A 23,005-nucleotide genomic window follows, 5' to 3' on the forward strand; every position below is an offset into this window, starting at 1 on the left:
TTAACTTCCAGCTCTTGAGTGTAATACAACATCGCCAACCCTTTCAACTTTAATCTATATCAATACAAGTCAAAGGGATTCCATATTAACAATAATACTCATGTTTTGGTTACTTAGGCATTTTCTCAAACATTTGGTGGCATAAAGCTTCATAGTCCTTATTAATGGTGTCTCTACACCCAATAACTCATTCTCTTGCTCCTAGATAAATTCTAAAGTCTCAAATGGTTACAATCAACATCATTCTTTATCACCCATAAGGTAAACAATACCCTTAACCAATAATCAACAATCAACAATCCAAGCCTATAATACGTTCATGTTTTTCTATCAAACTCATTAACTCATATATCATGAACTAGAGTCTATAATCATTAATCCAATGCTAGAATCAATTGGAGGGTGAAGATATTACCTTCTTGACGTTCAATCTTCTTGAATTCGAGTTCTAGGGTTTCTTCTCTCAACAATGATGTCCCAATCGAATATCTAATAATATGGAGGGTTTACCCATGTTAATAAGATGTTGGAAAATTGAAATTAACTTAGAATCACCATTAGAACTTACCTTGGGTGGTGGAGGGACACTTGAGGAGTTAGGTTTTTAAGAGTTCCCCTCTCTAGAGCAAGGTTTTTGTATTTTAGGGGTGTGGGGACAAAGTAGGGCTTTAAAATGACACCTATGAGCGCCCCCGTGCACCTGGTAGGCCTGACCGCACAAAATGGCAGTAACACTGCCTCAGGAGCGCGCATATCGCATACTATTCTTAAAACGCGCATAACTTTTGCCACAGAGATCTGTTCGGGCTCCATAATATATCGTTCGAAAGCTATTTCAAAGGTCTACAACTTTCATGCTTTGAGTTTTCCCAAATTCCTCACACGTGTTCACTAAACCCTGCTAAAAGACAGACCTTCTGCAAACTTAGCCGATTTTGTCAAATCTTATGCACCTCACTTTCCATCTTGAATTTTAAATAACTATTTTACCCATAATCATCCCGATGGGACTTCACATGGCCAAAATATAACATTACTACTCATTTAACTCATTCATACCTAAGCCGAATTTACGGGGTGTTACAAGTCCAAAACAGTAGAAGAAGAAATTTATTATGGTAGATAAGTTATTCAAAGTTAGAAGAGGTTTGAAAAAGCAATCTCTCTTTATTGATGAAGACGTACAAAGTACACGTTAAATAATTCTAAATGTCATCTCTCTTCAAGCCTCACAAAAGTTCAGAAGAAAATCTATCATACTTCTCTAGCTTTCTTTATGTTGCATCAACATTGTTTTTGAGCTTAGGGTTTAGCTTTCTAACGTAGAGCATGGGACAATAGCAAAGTGGTTAGGCTATTTTTCATTGCAAACTAAATAATCCATTAAGATACAAGGAAGGGGAAACAAGAGAACAGCTTCTTATAACAAAAGTTATGTTGCTCAAAGGAAGATAATTAACCAGGCTAACAATCAATGATTATCTCAATGATATCAAACATGATGCTTGAGAGAGGAGGGTTTCCTCTCATACAATAATCGAACCAAAAATGTATGTGTATCATCTTTCTGAATTCTACCTCAGTTACCGAGTATCAATCAACACAGAGACATCTGTTAAAATTGTCGCCACATTACAAGAAACTCTGCATGTCAAGCTCCACAAAGGAGCATGGATCTGGGATGTCAAATTCCTTGAGGACCTGAAACCAAATTGCCAAAACATAAAACTCCTGAATCGGGAATGATAATTTGCACTTGAAAACAGCCCACACATGTCATAAGGTCTAAATTCAATGCACAACCGGGAACCTTTGCCTGTTATTTTCAATTGTTCGAAAAACATGCTCTATTATGAATCAGTACACAATTCTTTTGGAACCATCTAAAAGTGTCTTAATCTGCTACTCCATTTGTTAAAAGTATAGACAAGTAGTGGTTCAAGCTGCAAAAGGTGAAAATATCCAAAACTAAGCAGTTCATGACACTGGTAAGTTTTCTTTTTCAGGTTAACAGGGGTGGCCTCCATCCTTGTCAACTGTATAAAGTTATACTGTCTAGAGGCGAAAATATTAGGCGAATTTAAGGCTGTTATGGCAAGCTCAGAATTCTTTTTCCTGAATTTAGTGTCAGCTTTGACTCTCCAAAGAAAAATATTTGAGGTGGTCACTGTAATGATCTGTAATACCGAGGCAACAGTACATCTTAATTGAAATTTCAAGAGTGAGTAAGAAGTGGCTGAACCAAGCATCCAAATGAAAATAAGCAGAAACCAATTGCCTATAGCCCAACAAGAGTAGTAGGTAATCTGTCTTAACAAATCCCACATTTTAAGGAGGCTTACATGTAGATATTCTTTAAGTGACCTGATAATAAAAAATTCTTTGCGTTGACAGCGTATATAACTTAAACACTAATAGAAATACCTTAGGGTGCACAATTCCGAATGTTCCAATTCGATTTCCTTTGTAAACAATTTTAGCTTGTCTTCCCTGAAGAAATGCAGGCTCCTATGACACAATAAGACAGAAATAAGCACAGACAGCAATACTCATAATGAAATGAAAGAGAAAGAATTGGAAATATGCAAACAGTACCTCTGATCTTTCTATGTAGTAACCTTCACAGTCCCCAGGTGATACAAAAGAAGTTCTAGTTGCTTCCATGATTCTGTCGACTAGACCATGTATTAGCTGGAAAAAATGTCAAGACAGTCAAGCCTTTGAGTGTCTAGAAGCTAGTGCACAACCTACAGGACTATTATAATTATACATATGACTCCGACAAAAGAATGAAGCAATCAAACCATTGCTTGGAAGACAGAACAACTTATATTTAAGGAAGTTCCACTCAAGATACTTTTAGAGTAGAACTTCACCTATAAGCAAAATGGCGAAATATATTTTATTCAAGAACCTTCCAAGTTTGGTCCTGGCTAAGAAGTTCAGAATTTGCAGAAATCATCATTCATCACAGCACAACTGATGTCGAAGTAGGATTACAAAATATTCTCTCCCACCCAAGCTAATGATGGACTTTTCCAGAACTCTCTGTGCATACAAGTAGTTCTTGCAAAAAGGATATGGTACTAGCAATGATCCATGTCAAAGAAGATACTCCTTCAAATCCAACATAGCAACCTATTCTAACTAGCACAAGATTTAAGAGCAAAATGTTTGAATTGATTATTATATTAACTTTGGTAAATAAGTGTTTAACAATCGCTCCAAATGTAAAAGTGGAGAACTCAACTGAAAGATGTCACATCCAATTTGAAATAATATGAAGGGAGAAAATTTTGCCCTTTAAAGAGAGGCCAAGCTAATTAGGGTAGACCATAAAAGGAAGTAGGTCAATCTAATTGCAACAGAGGGAGCAAATGGAAATGGGTCACTCTGAGAGGAAGACGAAAAGAGAATCTGCAGGGACTGGATGGCAAAGGTGAATTCATAATTAGGTCCAGCTCTCCATTATGAAATAACATTCACGACTGAGGCAAGAGAACTATTTTCATATGCCAACAGCCTTTCCATTTAAATTTTCACTGGCAACCAAATCTCCCTGAAAGAAAAGAGTATAGACCTAAAACTGAGCTTCCTTTACAAGTAATATATTCACCCAAAACAATTCATATTTCAACTGGAGCTTGTAATGTGCAATAGATGCTACAGAAAGTCTCTATGCATTTCAAATAGCACGTTCACATCCACGGCGATCGCCAAGAAGATGTTGCAGAACAGATAAACTACCGATATATGAGCTACAAATGTGGTACATCTGTACCTCAAATCCTGAGTTAGCGCCGCAATACAGAGCAGCAAGGTGGCGACGGTTTACTGCACCAACATCCTTTGTGCCATCTAACAGGACTACATCACCAACTTCAAAAATCTGAACCAAAATGAGAAAAAAACATTGAATCGATCATGCAGAAGCCACTCTCAAAAGAAATGGCAAAAGAGATATGCATGACAGTAACAAGATGGACACATAACTTATTACTTGGAGATAGCAAAGGAGAACTAACTAACAAGTGTTACTTTTAATTAAGCAGAAAAACCATTCACTGGTTGTTATAAAAAACATCTCGCACATAATTAAACTTCTATAGCCTACTTCCTTCTCGAAAAGATTCAACCGGATAACTCACAAGGTTAGCAAGAAAATATTCAATTCTATTAGACGACTAGGTGCGTACTGCTATTTACTTAAAACTCTCATTAATTGCAATCCTGAGCATACTTCACACGTTGAAGCAATAATGCCAGTGGCCAGGTAATGGCGGGAAACCATGCCGAAGTTAGTTATATTCATTTACCTTCATCGGCTTTGGATGGTCCTTGTTATGTCCAACGGTTCTCAATAATCCAGGCATGAGATTAGTCCGCACAACCTGCAAAACAAGAGCTGTTTCAGTTACCAGCATTTGGTACATAATTATGCAAATAGAAGAAACCTGCAACTTTGTACAAACTTTTTTAAAAAAGTGTGTAGCTTGCATTGAACTAAATCTAAATCAAGAACAACAGAATAATTACACAAAGCAGCATCTCCTTTAAGTAGTAAACAATCTTTTTCACTAGACTGGAACAAGGGGATAAAACAAAATGACTTTTTCCTCATCTACGTTAACTACCTCCGCAGCATCCTCTCTCCCTTTACTAGGGAAGAGACATGTTTAAGTTTGAATTCAAGATATCTAATTTTGACATGTAACAATTTCCTAAAAGAAGCAAAGAGCATAAATGAAAGATTTCAAATACAAACTTCTTATTTTGGGTTTCATCAAAACCTTATCATGATTCTTTCTTCTACATGCCACTTAGAAATTGCAAATATCTGAATGTGCATCGTGTTTCATGTGGCAGTAGGTGATGAAAAAGTGCCACCTGGGCTTGAAGCCATTTGAGGCAACAGCATTCTATGGATCAGTAGGATATTCAATAGATTGACATTCTACTTTGTGTTCTTTGGCCTGTAATGAGAACATCTAGGATCTGGCAAATCAGGATTAACCTAGAAAAGCTTAAAGGGCCATTTTATACAGTAAGAAGAGTATGGTTGCACTGTCGGAAAAATTTATCTGGCTTATCAGCTTAATTGTCGGCATATATAAGAACATGCATAAGCTGTATTTTCAGGTTGAAAGAAATCATAGGCATATTGTACTGGATGGACAAAATTTGTTTTTGGATGGCAGACAAATGATATACGCAAATCAAGCAAATTGATGCATAGATTTCAGATTGAAGGACGGCGATAAAGGATTATTGTGTAAGCTAGACATCAGAAAGGAGAATCCGTTCTTATCCGTCCTAGAAAGGAGAGCTTTTGAGGGGATTGAGTCTCTACATCTTAAGAATAGTCTTTTATCTTTGATCGCTTTTTGGTGCACTCATATAGCCCCTACTTTTTTTTTGAGAAGGTAACATATTTATATATTAATGAAAGGACTTCACTAAAAAAGTAAAGTCACCCATATTTACAAAGAAAGTGCCTATAAAACCTTGGTCATCTCACAAGGAATCTAGAACATCAAAAATGGATTCATGATCCTCCATAAACTTTCCTTTACACCAAAAATAGAAAAGAGCCAAACATTTCATTTTTATCTTCTGGATGTTACTGGACTTGTCTTCAAAACATCTTTGGTTTCTCTCTTCCCAGATTGTCCACCATATGCATGTTGGAACTATTCCCCATCTCTCTTTATAGCTAGAAATGTTGCCCTCTTTATTCCAGCAAGTTAGAACATCATTAATTCTTCCCGGCATTGCCCATGAAATTCCCCTTAAGCTGATGAAGATTCTCCATAGTTGTACGGTGAGTTTGCAGTGCAAAAAAAGATGGCTAATTGTCTCTGCCTCCTCTCCACATAAGTAACATCTAGAACACAGGTGGAATCCTCTTTTGATTAAGTTGTCCTGTGTTAGTACTGCCTCTTTTGCCAGTATCCATGTAAAGCAAGCAACCTTGTATGAAATTTTTACTTTCCATATCAGCTTCCATGGCCAACAACCAACCTGGTTGTTAGACAAGTTAAATTCCTTGTAAGCAGACCCAACAGAAAGCCTCCCCTGCCTATTCCTTTGCCATACGATAAGATCTTGATTAGAGTTGGTACACTGAATCGCTCCAAAGTATTGTAAAAGTCAGTTACTCTTTCAATCTCCCAATCATTTAGCAATCTTCTGAATGTAAGATTCCATCCCTGATTAGTCCATGCCTTGTGTAATATTACTTGTTGTTGCTGATTCAAGGAATATATGTCAGGAAAGAGATCCTTCAATGGTCCTTGTCCTAGCCAATTGTCATCCCACAATGAAATCTTCCTACCATTTCCTACCTTGAACTTGGATTTGTTAATCAGTTTTGGCCACAGATTCCTAATTGACTTTCACACACTGACACCATATGGAGTTCTCACTGATTTGGTTGTCCATTTTCCTTCCGTTCCGTATTTCTCCGTAACAACCTCCGTCCACAGTAATTGTTCATCTGCCGCAAACTTTCATAGCCACTTCATCATCAAACTCTGATTCAGAATTCTTATGATTTTTATTCCCAGTCCCCCTGCCTTTTTGGTAGTAGTCACAGAGCTCCAATTAACTAGGTGGAACTTCTTCTCACTGTTGCCTTCCCATAGGAAATTCCTTCTTAAGGCATCAATTCTCTTCACTACATTGACTGGGATTGGAAAAAGAGACATCATATAAGTAGGCAAGGCATCTAGTACAGAGTTAATCAGAGTTGGTCTACCCTCCATAGATAGATAATGATTCTTCCAATTTGCTAGCTTCTTTTCACACTTTTCCAACACTACATTCCAAATTCCTTTTGACTTACTCTTGGCTCCCAATGGCATCCCCAGATATACAGTAGGCAGTTCACCTACATTCCCACCTAGAATATCAGCAAGACTTTGTAATTCCATTACCTCATTTACTAGATAAATGAAGCTTTTGTACCAATTTATGCGTAGTCCAGAAGTGGCTTCAAAAAGAATGAATATCACCCTTAGTACTTTCAGTTGTTCTCTATCAGCTTCACAGAACACCAAAGTATCATCAGCATACTGCAAATGTGAAATCCTCATGTTGCTATCAGCCCTGCAATTCACCTTGAAGCCTCTGATCCAATTATTTGTTTGTGCTCTTTTTAGCATATCGTTCAGACCTTCCATAGCAATAATGAATAAGAAAGGGGAAAGGGGATCCCCTTGTCTCAAACCCCTCTGGGAAGGGAAGAAACCAGCTGGGGCTCCATTGATGAGTACAGAGAAGCTTACAGTTGAGATGCAGTATTTTATTCGGTTAATCCATCTTCCACCAAAGCCCATTTTCCTTAGTGTTTCAAGCAGAAACTTCCAATTCAAATGATCATATGCTTTCTCTATATCCAGCTTGCATAGTATCCCTGGTTCCCTGCTTGTTTTCCTTGTGTCAATGCATTCATTAGCTATAAGGACAGTATCCATGATCTGTCTTCCTCTTATGAAAGCCATTTGTTGAGAATTCACCAGTTTATTGACCACCTTTTTTAGCCTCCCAATTTAGAAGATTGGGTGTCATTTATAGAGAATCATGTTCTGATGTAAATTCTCTACTTTTTGGTATACTTCTTGTATACGGGAGTTTTCTCCTTTTGATTAATACAATTTACCTTATCAAAAAAAAGGGTGCTAAGCAAAAAGTTGATTGAAGGTGTGGAAAATTATTGGCTAAGAGGTTTTCCAGTTCGGACTAATCTGGCAATCCTATAATACCTTCTACACATGCATTCAGTGGATTCCATCAATTTTTGGTAAGGCAGGAGAACACTTCAGATTCGGAGAGGTCCTACAAGGTACAGCATGTGAAGCAATGCATATTAATCTTGGCAAAGATCTGTCTCTATGGGTTAATGATATTTAAAGCTTCCAAGAATGTCAGATTATCGCATTGGATCTTCTCCCTCCTCCCAACATACCTTGGACTTTGTACGAGATTAAGTCACAAATCAAGACATCAAGGGGAAATGTTGGGACTTCAAATTCATGAGATACAGATACTGGGATGGGAAGCGGAAAAACATGTATCATCAAGACTATACCGCACCCCCTCATCAGGTGATCAAGGAAGGAGAGAAAAGCATGAAAAGTACATAGTCAACTCTACAACATCCTCTACAAGAACATGGGAGTGAGGCTCAGTGATTCATGATGTTAAAATGAGATTGAAATATAGACAGTGATGTCCTTTTGCTTTGTTGTCTCTTCGAGGTAAAATCACTCATGTTTGTGGTCCCGTGTTTTTTCCTAGTCTAGTTTAGTTTCAAGAGCCTCACTCTCCCTATCCCTTGCTCATTTTTGAAAGCCTTCCATGGAGTTCAATTTGAAATACAAAGGGTTCACTAAAATCATTCATGTTTGTGGTCCCGTGTTTTTTTCTATCTTTTTTAACAGGGGAAGCCACGTGTGTGGCAATGCTCATGCAAGACCATCTCCAAGAAAGAGGGAAAATGCAGTGCTATAGATGCCGAATAGGTCCCAGAAACTAGGAACATTGAGAGTTGACATGGGAGTTGTGGAACATGTTTCTTTCATTTTGGGGATAGTACAGAAGAAGCTGAAAAAAATAGCCAATACCTCGTTAGTTGGGGAGGATGCCCAGTCCCAAAGGTAGTTAGGATGTTTCAACTTCCCAGGCACAACCCTTTTAAGCATTATGTGACAAATATGGAAAGGAAGGAATAATACATGAGGGAGTGACACATCTGATACATAGTTTGAAGTATATTGTCTTACAACTTTATCCAAGACAACAACACCAACAACATACCCAATATATTCTCACAGTGTGGGGTCTGAGGAGAGTAATGTGTACGCAGACCTTACCACTACCTTGTGGAGGTAGAGAGGCTAACAACTTTATTCAAGACTACAAAAAGATAATTCCTTTACAACTTTGTATCTTTTAAGCGGTCAGTTCATGTAAATGGCACGTGATTATAGTGGATCTTTTGAGATCACTAGACCTGTAACTTATAAAAAGGTTTTATAGTGCTAATGTGGGCCTTCTAGAGGGGGAAAGCAGAGCATATGTGCAATGCAGCACCAAGAACTTCCAATAAATCAGCGAAACGTAGCTGCTGATATTTGGAACATGTTTATCACAGTTTTGGTAAGATGGGTCATGCCTAACAGTCTCAAGGATGCCTACATCAGTTGGATCTCTTGGAAAGTTGATAAATCCATCAAACAAGTCTGGAAAATGATTCCTGCTGGTATTTTTGGTGTGTTTGGAATGAGAGGAATAGAAGATGTTTTGATGGAATATCAACTCCAAACCACGACCTTAAGGCTAGTTGTCTTTAAAATTTATGTAGCTGGGATAGTTTGTCCCCTGTAGACTATCATGCCAAACTTTTGGACTTTGTTAGCTCTTTATCCTTAGCATAGGCCTCATTGTAACAGAGCTAACAAACTCTCACTTTTGTACTTTCGTTATTATGCATCTACTTGATGCCATTTATAATACCGCTTCATAAACAAAAAACAAAAAAATTACGCAAAAGCTAAATCACAATTTTGAGGGAGGGAAGGCTATCTTAGCCCACCAAGACACCGCATAGAACAACTGATATAAACTTATGTGTTTTAATCAGCCTCTTTTCAATAAATCTTGTGTTTATCTCACTGCACATGCACAAGATTCGAAATAAAATACTCTTTTTTAATCAAGAAGAATATCCAAAGTGAAAATGCTAAATCTTCTTCTTCCTAATTTAACTGATTAAACCATGCCATAAGGGGTTTCTGGCAGGGGGCCAGAGTCGATTGACAACTTAAACTCTTTTCGGGACATAGCAGACTCACCTCAAATTCAGATGTACGAGAATCAGCAATGATTACAGCAGACTTATCCTCTTCACAGTTCAACATAGAAGAAATTTCTTTCTTGGAACACAAGATCCATGTTAGGACCTCCGTATAACCAGCCATTGCAATCTAAAATTGAAGAGACATTAAGTTAGATGAAAAACAAGTTATCAACAATAACTTGTGAATCAAGGATGCAATCGAATACATACACACAGGACAACTTCATGAGGCCAAAAAAAAAAAAAGTTACTGTTTTTTAGAGAAATTATGTGACTGGCACAGAACACTTAAGTACGAAGCTGCGTTTAAAGAACTATTCATATAGTTTAATCAGATAAAACCAGCAAGCATTTTTTTGGGGAAGGCAACATATTCAATATATTAATCAAACATCAGCACAGAGTTTGTACTGGAAACCAAAATTTATATCTTGAAATGCTTAAACAACACCAATAAGCATTAATTATCTACAACATCGTACCATGAAGAAATGTAAATGAAAGGACTGCAATTAATTGAAGAACAAATTGCGAAAAGAACAAATGAAGAGGGAAGTACCTGATCAAAAGAAAATAAACGAAGAAGGCAGCACAGGAAGGGGTAATAATCCAGCTAGAATACAAAAAACATTGGAACTAAAATTGAGACTTTGAAACTCCCTCCCCACCCCTTCCTGTCTAGAACTTGATAAAAGGCTAAAGTTTGTTTAACGAACTCTAAAAGTCCCAAAAATATATAACCGCATTCATGTAAGAGGCAATATCAAGAGAAGAAATAATTTTATGAAAGATCACATGTAACAGAGACTATACAGAAACACAATAGAATGATGCTACCTTCTGCAAAATTAATAAATACCCATGACAGCTTGAAGTCTGTGTCTACAATATGAACTCTCAAACACGGAGGTGTATAAACACATTACCTCCGACCGAATTAGATCACTAAATTGACTGAGAGGTAAAGGCTTCAATGATGCAGGTCTTCTCTTCGGGATCTCATTGTAGCCATAAGCAATTGCAACATCCTTTAGAAAAGAATACAGAGGTTGAAGCCATATAAGAACGACAGCAAAGCAATGGTGGGATAGTAACTATAAGCAGTAATGCATCAAAGCAAATACCTCCGCTACATCACAAGGATGAAGGACATCACTTCTTGTGGGAGGTACCGATACGACAAACTTGACTTCTGCATTTTCTGAGACAGATTCCACTGCACGCAATTGCATTTTATGCAACAAACTAGCCACCTGAAATGTTGTTTGGCTGTTTAGAGTCTAACGAAAAAATTCAATCTTCTATTTCATACCCATAGGATAATCTATATCATTATAAAAGTGGGAAGCTCTTAACTAAAAAGTTGAATTACTTAAATACCCTTTTAAATAACCTAAATACCCAACTTATACCAAGAAATAAAACATCAAATTTTAAATAAGACACTAAATTTATTTGAAAAGATATGATCCTTCATATTAGTGAAGCTAGCGACTCTTTACAACCTTGAAGTCTAACGGCGAACATTTAATTTTTGTGCAGGCATATCAATTAAAATACAAAATAAGAAAATACCAGAAAGCCTAAAATGAGAGGACTCTAATTTAACATAAAAAAAGTCCATGATTTTGGTTCATGTCTCTTTTTGATATGGAACCTTCTTGCAAGGTACGTTTTCATGGATTTTTTTCTCCTCTTTATATTCCTTCAAGTAAATGGAGAAACCTTATAATCTGTCATTATTTGTTTAATGATAGCAATACCATTTTCAATTCTTGAGTTTATGTTAGCAAAGTAATATAATATAACGTGTCTGTCATGCAGTTTGCATGTTAGTAACAGCAAAACCACTTATTGGAGAAGAACGAAGCAAGATAATAGAGATAATAGTTACAAATGAAAGGTTGTGAGTTCGAGTCACCCCAAAAGCAAGGTGGGGGAGTTCTTGGAGGGAAAGGATGCCGAGGGTCTATCAGAAACAGCCTCTCTACCCCAGGGTAGGGGTAAGGTCTGCGTACACACTACCCTCCCCAGACCCCACTAGTGGATTACACTGAGTTGTTGTTGTTGTTGTAGTTACAAATGAAAGGTAAGTTAAAATCAAACAAATTTTAATAAAAAATTATCATTGACCTACTAGGATAAGTAAATGAAATTTATGCAATTTGTAATCTTAAAATATCGATGTAATCAATATAAATGTTACTTTATATACAGTGATTACATAATAATAGGTATCTACTTCCCGATGTGGGACACTATACATGACTAACTACTTAACATGCAAAAATTATAGCAGGTCAATCTGCTACCAAGCATACTTTTATCCTAAAAATTCAAAGATCTCCCTCTCTCACACCAAAAAAATGAAGGATAAAAAAATGAAGGATATCGTTTAAATTCATTCAAAAATAATTTATTGTACGTTTATATTTTGTAATGATGACAAATAAATATATGGTCAAACAATTTCTAACGTATCTACCACAATATGTTCTCTCACATGGCTAATTTTACGTTGCACTTTCAAGAGGATATCAATGTCAACAAAGAGTCCAGGTCATGACAGAGCAATCAAAATAGATGAAATGAACATACGCCAAGAATATCGTCTATAAAAAAGTATTAGTTAAGATACGCTTCACTACAGTTTGTACCTCATAAAATAAAAATAAGTAAAAAGTCATATTTATCTAATTAAACTTGGATTGTCTCATCTTCGTATGTTTAGATGATATCAAATCATCTTGACATCAACAAACAAGTCACTATACGATGATCCACATTTAATTTGCAGAAATGTATGTGACAGCACTATCTTTGGTAATTTTTTTATATAGGAATGTAAGAATTATATTTGTAAATGTTTACTCATTTCAATCTCATACTTTTCAGATTTAGTTTGTATTTTAGTAACAGTAAAACCATATATTGTAAAAGGACGAAGTAAAATAAAAGAGATAATAATTACAAAGAAAAGATTAAGTTATTAGAACATAAGTTCATGCAAGTGTTCATTTTATCTCCTATATAGATGAAATATAATGTAATTTATGCAACTTGTAAAATATAGGTATGCTTGTTGATTGTTCATCTTGGTAGGTTTAGACAATTCCATTATTTTGTCCTCGACAAACAAATAACCATTCCAATTTGATCATTCACATATATACTTTATTCTTTCATGTATAATATATACTCAAAGCTTTATTTTAATAATGATGATGATATTATTATACAAAATCAAGTACCACAAGACTCGATATACATGTGCAACACATGTGCCGAGAAAAGAGTAAAACAGAAAAGGCAAACACAAGTTCAAGTTGTAATAATGCTTTCACATAAAAGCAAAAAGGGACAAACAACTACTGCCACAAATTTCTGAAGACCAGTTAAACAATGTACTGGAAATTCTGAAATGGTCTTCTCATTCAAGGTATATAGCAGGGGAACCCAGAAAAGACATGTTATAAAAGTCAACAAATGTACCATGAGTACATGTGATTTCTAAACACTAAACCAGTGGATCAGAATCACACCGCAGCCTCACGTTTGAGGCTACTTACTAAAGCACATTTAAGACATGGAAAAGTAATTCAAAAACACAACAAACTTAAAAAAGCTTTCTTGATTAGACTTGGCGACTCGGCTACTCAAATTTGTTTTCATTTCTTCTCTTCTTTTTGAAACTTAAAGGCTACGTTTTGCATCTACTCAGGTAGTCAGATTGATGAATTTTTCTCCTGAGTCCAGCTTTAATGGCATTCTTATGCCTTTCAAAAACAGTGAAGTTTTTGTAGTTATCAGTAGGGATTTGAGAGTAACTAGGATAGTTTCCGAGTTGTTTTTGGCATTCTCTTCAGATATCATAAAGTTTTGGAGCCCATATAAACTTTTGGAGTGCTCCCACCTTGGCGCCAAACATGAATCCAATCATTATTCTCCACCCTAATCCCTCTTCCCCCAACAAATACAACTACCAAAATATTTCAGGCAGCATTTAGATCTATTTATTCCAAACTTTGGGGAGGACAAGCTCATAGATTGATGACTCCAATGTTCACATGTACATTGACTAGTAAAAAAAAGTAACTCCATATATTCTGGTTATTATCTGAGTCAAATTTTAAAAGACAATCAAATTGTGGAAATCTCAATTCCATTAAGGAGGACCAAGAATATGTTTAAATATTAGCAAGAGGAGCTGCAACTCGTGTCAACTTATACGTAGTTCCTCCGGTCGCGAGCTTGTTGTAGTCGGTCCTAAGGGGAGAATGCCTCAACCCAAAACTAGTTGAGTTGGCTATATGAATCCCCTATATTCATCCTTCTATTTGGACCTATTTCACCCCAATACTAAACAATTTGACTGTTAAAGCAAATTAGTGGTTCTCCAAAACTATATATTCTTTAAATCAAACACTGATGCCAAGCAAAATTTGTCTGTGAATGAATCAACTTCAAATCAGTTTCATCAAAATGTACATATAGTTATTCACAATTCCCTTCCAAATAAGCCAAGCTACAGAATTTTTCAAAAAATCGCATCTAGTGGCAGCTAATAGAAAGATGTCCTTGTACAGTGAGTGGTATCTTAGCTTCCATCAATCTGATGGAAGGGAGTAGACACTCGGTGCTTCAAGACAAACATGGAAGTACTCAAAAAAATCAATTATCATTGTATATGATGCATTTTAGGGATGTCCTATTTTCCTATAAAACATAAGTTATACTATAGACCAATCAAAATCCCCAGATACTGTTTCAAGCATAACGACATCCACCACTCCCACTAATGTCTATGCAACCATGTGGAGTTGGTATAGTCACCATAGCACACAGGTTTCTCTCAGCTAAATTCTGAACATCTCAGATATTGGAAATTGCAGAACATTTGTGACCAATATCATAATTGTCATGATTCTCATGAAGATAAGAAGATAAAATGACAGAAACTTGCGCATATGAGATAGGAAGAAAAATTGGAAGGCAAAACTCTATAATACCTCATTCTCTGGCAATTGAACTCCAATGATGCCAGTGATGTAGGACAAAGGCACGTTCATATTGTAGATTGAGAGATCAGGATATACAAATGATTTTCCATCAGGATATGTTACTTTAACTGGTTCAACTTCAAACTTCCGCTCACAGTACACTGAAAACATAGTTACCTGCGGATAATATTTAATTATTCAGACACCCAGCAAACTGAAGGAGGAAAAGAAAAAGAGCCCCTCAGCTTCTTCTATTCCTACCATTGTGTTCAAAACAACATTGGCCTTCGTCAAATCTGTGGCTGTACATTCTATAAACACGTTCTTTGTTTTCAATGTAATGGCCGAATGTGCACCGTTGATAATGGGGGGCAAAGACAAAACAGTCCTGCAGAACAGAGAGAGAGAGAGATTAATGAGTTGAAGAAAGTAGAGCCGTCAATATGGGCTTGGCCCGTTGAGCCAGCCCAGCCCGTGATTTAGCAGGGTTGGGCTAGAATTTTTGGAGCCTGTATAAAAATGGGGCTTTTAAGCCCGGCCTGAGTAAGCCCGTGGCCCGTGAGGCTCGCTGGGCTGGGCTGGCCCGTGGGCCTAATAAAATATTTATTTAAAATATATAAAAATAAAAAGTATACTGCCTCTAGAGATGGAAAGTCAGAATTGGATCTTTACTAAGAGGAATCAAAACTTGATCTTGAGAAGTTTCAAGAGATGGATGTTGTCATGTATTGGAATGACCATTCTAGAAAATACCCTGATCTTTCAGTGATGGTGCGTGATGTACTTAGTATTCCTATTACCATTATAGCATCGGAATCAACATTTAGCATTGGTAATGCATTTTTACAAAGTACAGAAGTTGCATTTATTATGAAAATGTCCACACACTAGTTACTACTCGAAATTGGCTGCACAGCTTTTCTCAAACTCAAACTAGTAATATTTTTTTATGTGGATTTAAATATCATTAGTTTTTAGAATTTAATTATTCTTAATATTTAACTAATTAATATTGCATATGAATTGTAGATGTAGATGAAAGTGAAGATGTTAAGACAACCTTGTCACAAGCGGATTCAAATGTGTTTGATTAAGATGATGTGTTGGACATCTCATAAGCATCATGGACGTTCTCTTATATAGTTTATTTTGAGTTTTGACTTTTAGTGAATAAAATATAGTTTTGTCTTTTACTTTTTTTAGTGTTTATTGTGATATATTGGAATAATATAAAAAGTTATTAAGTTTTGCGTATTTTTTCCAATAAGATATTTTTTAACTTTTAAATAATTATTTTAGTCAGAACTTAAAGAAAAAATATAAAATTATATTTTTAAAAAGGATGGGCCGGCCCGTGGGGGCCCGCAGCCCACATAGGGCTGGGGTGGGCTGACCATTATAAGGCTCATCAAAATGGTGGGCTAGCCCCGCCCAGCCCGTCAATTGCTAAAGCCCATGTGATTGACAGTTGTAATGCATTCAGGTATTGAGCACTTCTCATAACAGCTAAGCATCTCAAGTATTTCTTTCTTTGATAAGTAAACATATCGATTTTATGAGATTCCAAACAACTATTAATAGCTGTACCAGACAAAATAATCTGCCTAGGATATATCCAACTAAAAAATGAGTGCTGACAAGCTCCATACAGTTTGCCTAATAGTTCTCGAGTTTTATTGAACAGTTTGTCAATAGCTATCCCATTCAGAATGTGCAAGCAAAATAGAGCAGTACTCCCTTTGTTTCAATTTATGTGACACACTTTCCTTATTAGTCCGTTCCGAAAAGAATGACACATTTCTAATAAAAAATTAACGAAGTGAAATATCATTAAAAGCATTCACAAGATGCAAAGATTACAAGAGAGAAGAATCTGACAGCTCAAATGACACATTTCTATATTTGAAAAACAAAACTTTTCATTTTACCTATTTTACCCTAAATGAGAAACTTTTACAACCACACAAATTGAAGGACACACAAAAACTTTTACCCTTTAAGCTTTTGAAACCACGAGTTTAAAAAGTCTTTCTTTTTTTCTTAACCTCCGTGCCGAGTCAAACTACGTCACATAAATTGAGACGGAGGGAGTACACCAGAAACTATATAACTATTGGAGTAAAGAAGTCTCAAGACACACAAAGAAGTTAATTACTCTTACTATTTTCAAGCCATAAACTCTTAGGGCATCTCCAACCCTTGCACCATTTTTTTACACCAAAATAGTGCAAAGTAACTCCAATCCATTACACTATTTTTTACACCAAAAAAGAATATTCCTTTTATATTCTTCTTTCTCTTCTATATTATATTATTTTCTTTATAAAACAAATCCATTCTTTTTTCTTTCATATTTATCCCATATAATTCATATTTCTTTCTTATATAACCAGTTAATATAAAATTATTTTATATCAGTCGCTATTGTATTAAATATTTGTTTTTATGAATATCAATGAGCATTGTGTTATTTATTAACAACATATTATATTTCAATTTTGTGCTTTTCATTATTTTTTTGATGGTTATATATATATATATATATATTTTTATACAATTATAACTTATAATAAAATTAACTTACAATTTTATATAAAAATAAAATATACGAAAATTAATTTATAAAAATTATACACCAAAATTAAAATATAAAATTAATATTATAAAGATATTACATAAAAATTATAATTAATTATAAAATTATAATATGTTAAATTAAAAGTGTTATATGATAAAAGATAATATTAAAATAATGGTGAATAGTAATGGTGTTGATGAATAGTGTTACACCAAAATGAATAGTGTTACACCACATACCAAAATGGTGTAAGAAATGGTGTTGGGGTGGAGCAAAAAAACACCAAATCTTACACAAATAGTGTTGGGTTGGAGATGGTTTTATCATGAACTGTAAGCAAAGAGGTCAACTGGCATGCAGCGAAGTAACTAAATGCAGTAAGATAGCTCCAGACCAGAAGGCTCATTTGTAAATTGGATACCTTTTACAATCATATATAACAGGGTACACTGGTGAATTCTCGATTATGTGCAGAAACTTCTTCAACTTCAAATCCGACTGTAAATTCAGGGCAGCAATGTGTGAGAGATGTTGTTAAAACATAAAATTAACTTCAGTAAATCTTCAACATAACACCTAAACAAGAAACAATAATAATCAGACTAAGAATAAAAGCTTAAGTTGCAACTCACTTTGTAAAATTCCATCAGCTCATCAGCTCTGAAGTTTCTGGTCTGAAGAAACAACCAATTTCAATATCAGCATTAACACCAACATAACCTAGGCCAACTGCCAAAATAAAACCACTTACCTGCTTTAATGGCACAAAATTAATTTCCGAAGGAGGCAAAGCCTGAAATTAGAGGGGCAAAAGGTTTCAGTATCCAATCAGAAACTACTTAGGAAAAGAACGCAGTACACGAAAATCAGATTTACAAGGAAAAACCAGGCTGTCACTCTAAATTTAGAGCTAGTAATACACGGAAAACTTTGAATTAAGTATACCAACTGGTGTATACCTCATATGTGAAAGGTCCTTCAATTGTATCTAGGTCATGGGTACCAATTGCCACCAAGGTTCTTCGCCTAGGAAAAGCAAAAAATAGAATAAACAACAAGGACCTAAGCGTGAGCAGGAGAAAACATATGCAGGATTTTTATAGATATAAATAATGTGATTCCCCACAATATAATTCAGGAATTATTCATAATAGTTTTGTATGGACACTGCTCAGGGAAAAAGTTCAATATTGACAACCCATACGGGTTGGCCAAAGTTCAATATTGACAACCCATACGGGTTGGCCAAAGTTCAAATTGACAACCCATAAGGGTGTGGTCTGGTAGTCGACGATGATGATGATGACAACAACAAGAAGAAAAAATAACAACAACAACAACAACAATAACAATAATAATAAGAAGAAGAAGAAGCACCACCACCACCACCCAAGGGTGTGGCCTAGTGGTCAATGAAGTGGATTAAAACATGGGAGATCATGGTTCAATCCCAGCAAAGACAAAAAATACTAGCTGATTTCTTACTCATCTACCTATACTTTGTTTAGGTAGAGTTATCTGGTGCATGTGCTAGTGGGAGCAGGCACCGATGGAATAGTCAATGTGCGTGCAAGCTGACCCAAACACCATCTTAATTAATAATACATTATGTGATAGAGAATTCTTCTAAATCCTATCTTTATTTATACCCAAATGGAGAAGGAATAAAGCAAAAGTCACGATTCATGGCACTTCTACTAAAGATCACGTCAGTATGAGAACTTGGAGGTTAGTAGCAAAGATACACAGTATACCGGTTGAGATAAACAAATGAAGGGATAGTTAAGGTCAATGATCCTCTACATCTAATGGAAGTGAAACAAAAAATACAACCCCACCCCCATCCCCATCCCACCCCAAAAGTAGAAATGAAAAGGAAAGAAATAGAGAATAACTTCTGTTCTCTGGATGCCTCTTTAAGCAATTAAATAGAATTCAGCTACTTTTTACACTATTTGCACACTTTCTCCTCAGCATGTAAGCCATTGCATCATCGATACACAAGTTTCCCCAAAATTCAAGAATTAAAAGATACTCCCTGCTTTCTATCTTTACATATTTTACAAATAGATCTGAAGATAAGGTTTACCAAAACTTGCACACATTTCGAATGTCACCTTACCCTTGACGCTAAGAACTTTGTAATACATTAACTTTCTACACTAAATACCAGACTATTTGCCTGCGACAGAGGTTTTTTTTAAGTACGTCTTGTGCTATTATAACTGCTCTTATGCTAGTATAACTGTGAGCTCTTCCTTAGTTTACAGTTTAACCCACAACAGAAAAACTGTGAGCTCTATCTTACTTCAACAAAAAATAAAAGCTTCTAACTGTTGTGCATTGATATAGCATAGAGAGGGCAGTATCAAAACGTACCCCTCTCTACCACCAAGAAGTTTTCATTAATGGGTACATCCTGAGTCATGTTGGCACGTAAAATTGGTCTCCAAAATGTTAGAAAATAAATGGTGCATTGTTAGTACAAGAGAAGACACACGCTTTATGTGTATCCCAGAAAAAGACCCATGCTCTCATCGAGGTGAAATATATTGTATTTCTTATCCCTCATAACCTCTAAAAGACCTTGAGAACATAACCCCATTTATATTTTTTGCTACAAATAAGTTAACGCGCATGATTAGAGTGACCCTTTCATATCATAATTTATCTATAAACTTCCAGTCTTATTTACTGAACAAGCTAAGGTTTCTAAATAATTCTTTACGAGTCAAATTCCCTTTAAAGGGGGAAAAAGAACTGAAGGGTATCCAACCCATGTACAGAAGCATCATACACGTATGGTAAGTTCAGGAAAACCAGTGCAAGTTATCTACTCACTGATTTCTTTATGAGAGCTAACGGCATAACTACAAATTTTTACGGTATTTTTACAGCCGAGAAATAAAAAGATAAAAAAGTATAAGAATTAATTCCACCCCCAAGTAACCGACCACTACTTCGAGATGTCACCAAGAAAAATTTAACATCACGCAGGACTAACAGAAACCAAAGCAACTAAAAGAGGTAATAGGAATTTCAGCTGAAAAGAATAGGTAAATAGGAATTTCAGTTGAAAAAGAAAAGGTAAATAGGAATTTCAAACTGCTCTTTATAGTACAGTACTACCTGCAAATGTTCTGATGCAGCTTATCTTGTAGATCAATGAAGCTATTGTACCTAGCCTCGTCAAATGTTACACCTCTTAAGACAGCGCACACAACATATGGGCGAATCTTGGATGTCTAAACAGGAAAGGACAATCGTTAACGCAATAAGAAAATTCTTTATAATCATTTTAGTTTCTTTACCACACATTTAGTGGTCGGCAAACACTTAACAAAAACATAGCTTTATCAAGTCGTACCTCTTTTCCGACACGCATTTCAAGCATAGATTCTTTACCAACATTTGCCACCTTATATGTAGGGATCGGATCAAGCCCACCAAATATTCGGAGAGCTTGAGCTAGCCCTTCAAGACAAAGCAAATCATATCTGCAATACCAATTTGAATGAAAACATATTACACTGCCAATGCCGAATTAGCAGCACTCTTGTTATGCTTCAAATAACGAATAATTAAAATTTCTAACAATCCCATGCCACTAAACAGAATTGAGCTCAAAATGCTAGTAAGCCACCACAGAGAATCAGTTATACTTATTTCCAAATATTCAAAGCATAACCAAAACCCCAAGATTTTCTACCAATTCAAGAAAATTCATTCTGCAATCTAATTATGAAAAGCACAAAGGACCACCTGTTTGCCGGAACTTCAATTTTGTATATAATCTCTCCATCATCCTCAGTCGCCTCTTCCTCCAGATGCTTCTCTTTTCTTTGCATTGCTTTTTCTGTTGTCTACATTTTTTTTTTCACACATGCATAAACTCAGTAGGAAACTAACAACCAATGCTTGGATGAAATAAACTTGCTGAAGAGAAGAACACATATGATTATACAAATTACTCCTCCCATCCCCAATCCCCATAAAAGTCACTGACCCAGAGTATAAAAGCTTTAAAAAAAGCTCAATTCACAACTTTTTGAAAACAAAAATCTACATATTTGGGATATTATTTTTTGATCGAGTAAGTTCATTTGGGATATTATTTTTTGATTGAGTAAGATTGTTTGGGATATTATTTTTTGATCAAGTTTGTTTGGGATGTTAATTTAAGCGGAGAAGGGTAGAGGGGCTGGCCCATTATCCATTCAGTATAGAACCATGTGGCACTAAACTGGAGCCATTACCCCCAAAGATTTCTTGGTTATAAAAAAAATGCATATTTGGGAACTATAAAGGATATTACTACTAAATAATAATTTTTCTAAAATTGTTAAAATATTTATATATATGATATTTTGAAAAAAAAAACATTCTAAGATAGAACAATTTGATTCCCAAATAGTAATGTAGTTTTCAAACAGGACAGGGGGGAGTTCATCAAAAAGGAACAAGTATGATAATTCAGTTAGATTTTCAAATATAAAAATAACAAGTATGATAATAAGCGGAATTTGGTGGTACTTACAGCCTCCTCGAGCTCAATACCGAACTTAAAGCACAATTCGTCGAATTCTTCATAGGCTGCAAAATTCACATAAAAAAACGAGGTCAATTAGATGCCGCAATTTTGATAGTGTGCGAAAGGGCAACAGTGGGAGAGAGAGAAAGAGAAAACTCACTATAAGTACAGCCTAGGGCTTCGAACAGACGGTCTCTTCCAACGCTGACGGTTGGCATGGTGGCGAACAATGGCGGCGGCCGGAAATGCGATGGAAAGAAAGGAAGGGTATTGGGAGTGAAGACTTGGCAGCTCCTATTTTTTAAGCTAAATCCAAAACAAAATAGGAGTAGCAAATAATATTGGTTCTTTTTTTTTATTTACTTATTAGGGCAAAACAAACATTAAGATAATTCAATGCAGTGGAACCCTTGAAAACATATTGATTTGACGCAGTGTATGATGGAATTAGAAAATCGGATTTTTCGATTACCTAACGAGTGACGAGAACCAACGGCAGAATCAGAGAGATGATTTGAGCTGGGAACTCCGGATTCGGTTCGACCCGATTCGCACCGGAGGAACAAAGGAAGAAGACACTGTAGAATACAAAAAACCAAGGGGAGTAGATTGTATTTTATTTGACCAATTATTTTACTCCATGGCGAAATACATAATTTATCCATTCACATTACACTCAAATCTCTATTACATACATGTTGACCACGGGTATAACTTTACATACCAAACTTTTCAAATGTGTGTCAATTACACACTACTTTTGACCAGCCTAATTAATATTCAATATTGTGTATACACGCGCTTATTTAAATTAAAAAACAAACATTCTTTAATTAAAATGGACAACCCGATCCTTTTTTGAATCCCGACCCAAAAAAGATCTGACCCGATCGATTAAAAACAACTCCTCGACCAGATTAACAGACATAATTCCTTTTTCACCAAAATGTTCTTCAGCCCTAACCTTTGAAGGCGACTCCGACGAGAACACATCTGATATTTGTTGTTGTTACTTTCGTCATTTTCAAATTAGTATT

At 35.7% G+C, this 23,005-nt stretch overlaps 1 protein-coding gene across 1 annotated transcript; it reads right to left on the reverse strand.

Annotated features, from left to right (window-relative positions):
- Positions 1–1,338: 1,338 nt before the first annotated feature.
- LOC107770299 (phenylalanine--tRNA ligase beta subunit, cytoplasmic) lies at positions 1,339–22,594 on the reverse strand. Its single transcript, XM_075237059.1, has 20 exons — positions 22,441–22,594; positions 22,129–22,274; positions 21,975–22,030; positions 21,200–21,300; positions 20,805–20,934; positions 20,567–20,682; positions 18,397–18,463; positions 18,189–18,230; positions 18,070–18,111; positions 17,859–17,935; positions 15,121–15,247; positions 14,869–15,036; positions 10,984–11,112; positions 10,786–10,887; positions 9,855–9,986; positions 4,317–4,391; positions 3,782–3,889; positions 2,596–2,691; positions 2,425–2,508; positions 1,339–1,701 (listed from the first exon to the last, which is right to left on the reverse strand). The coding sequence occupies exons 2-20, from the start codon at positions 22,184–22,186 to the stop codon at positions 1,633–1,635; spliced, it is 1,779 nt and encodes a 592-aa protein (XP_075093160.1). The 5' UTR covers positions 22,187–22,274; positions 22,441–22,594; the 3' UTR covers positions 1,339–1,632.
- Between the last annotated feature and the right edge of the window lie 411 nt (positions 22,595–23,005).

The sequence above is a fragment of the Nicotiana tabacum genome, chromosome 18 (genome assembly GCF_000715075.1).
Source record: "Nicotiana tabacum cultivar K326 chromosome 18, ASM71507v2, whole genome shotgun sequence".
NCBI lineage: Eukaryota > Viridiplantae > Streptophyta > Magnoliopsida > Solanales > Solanaceae > Nicotiana > Nicotiana tabacum.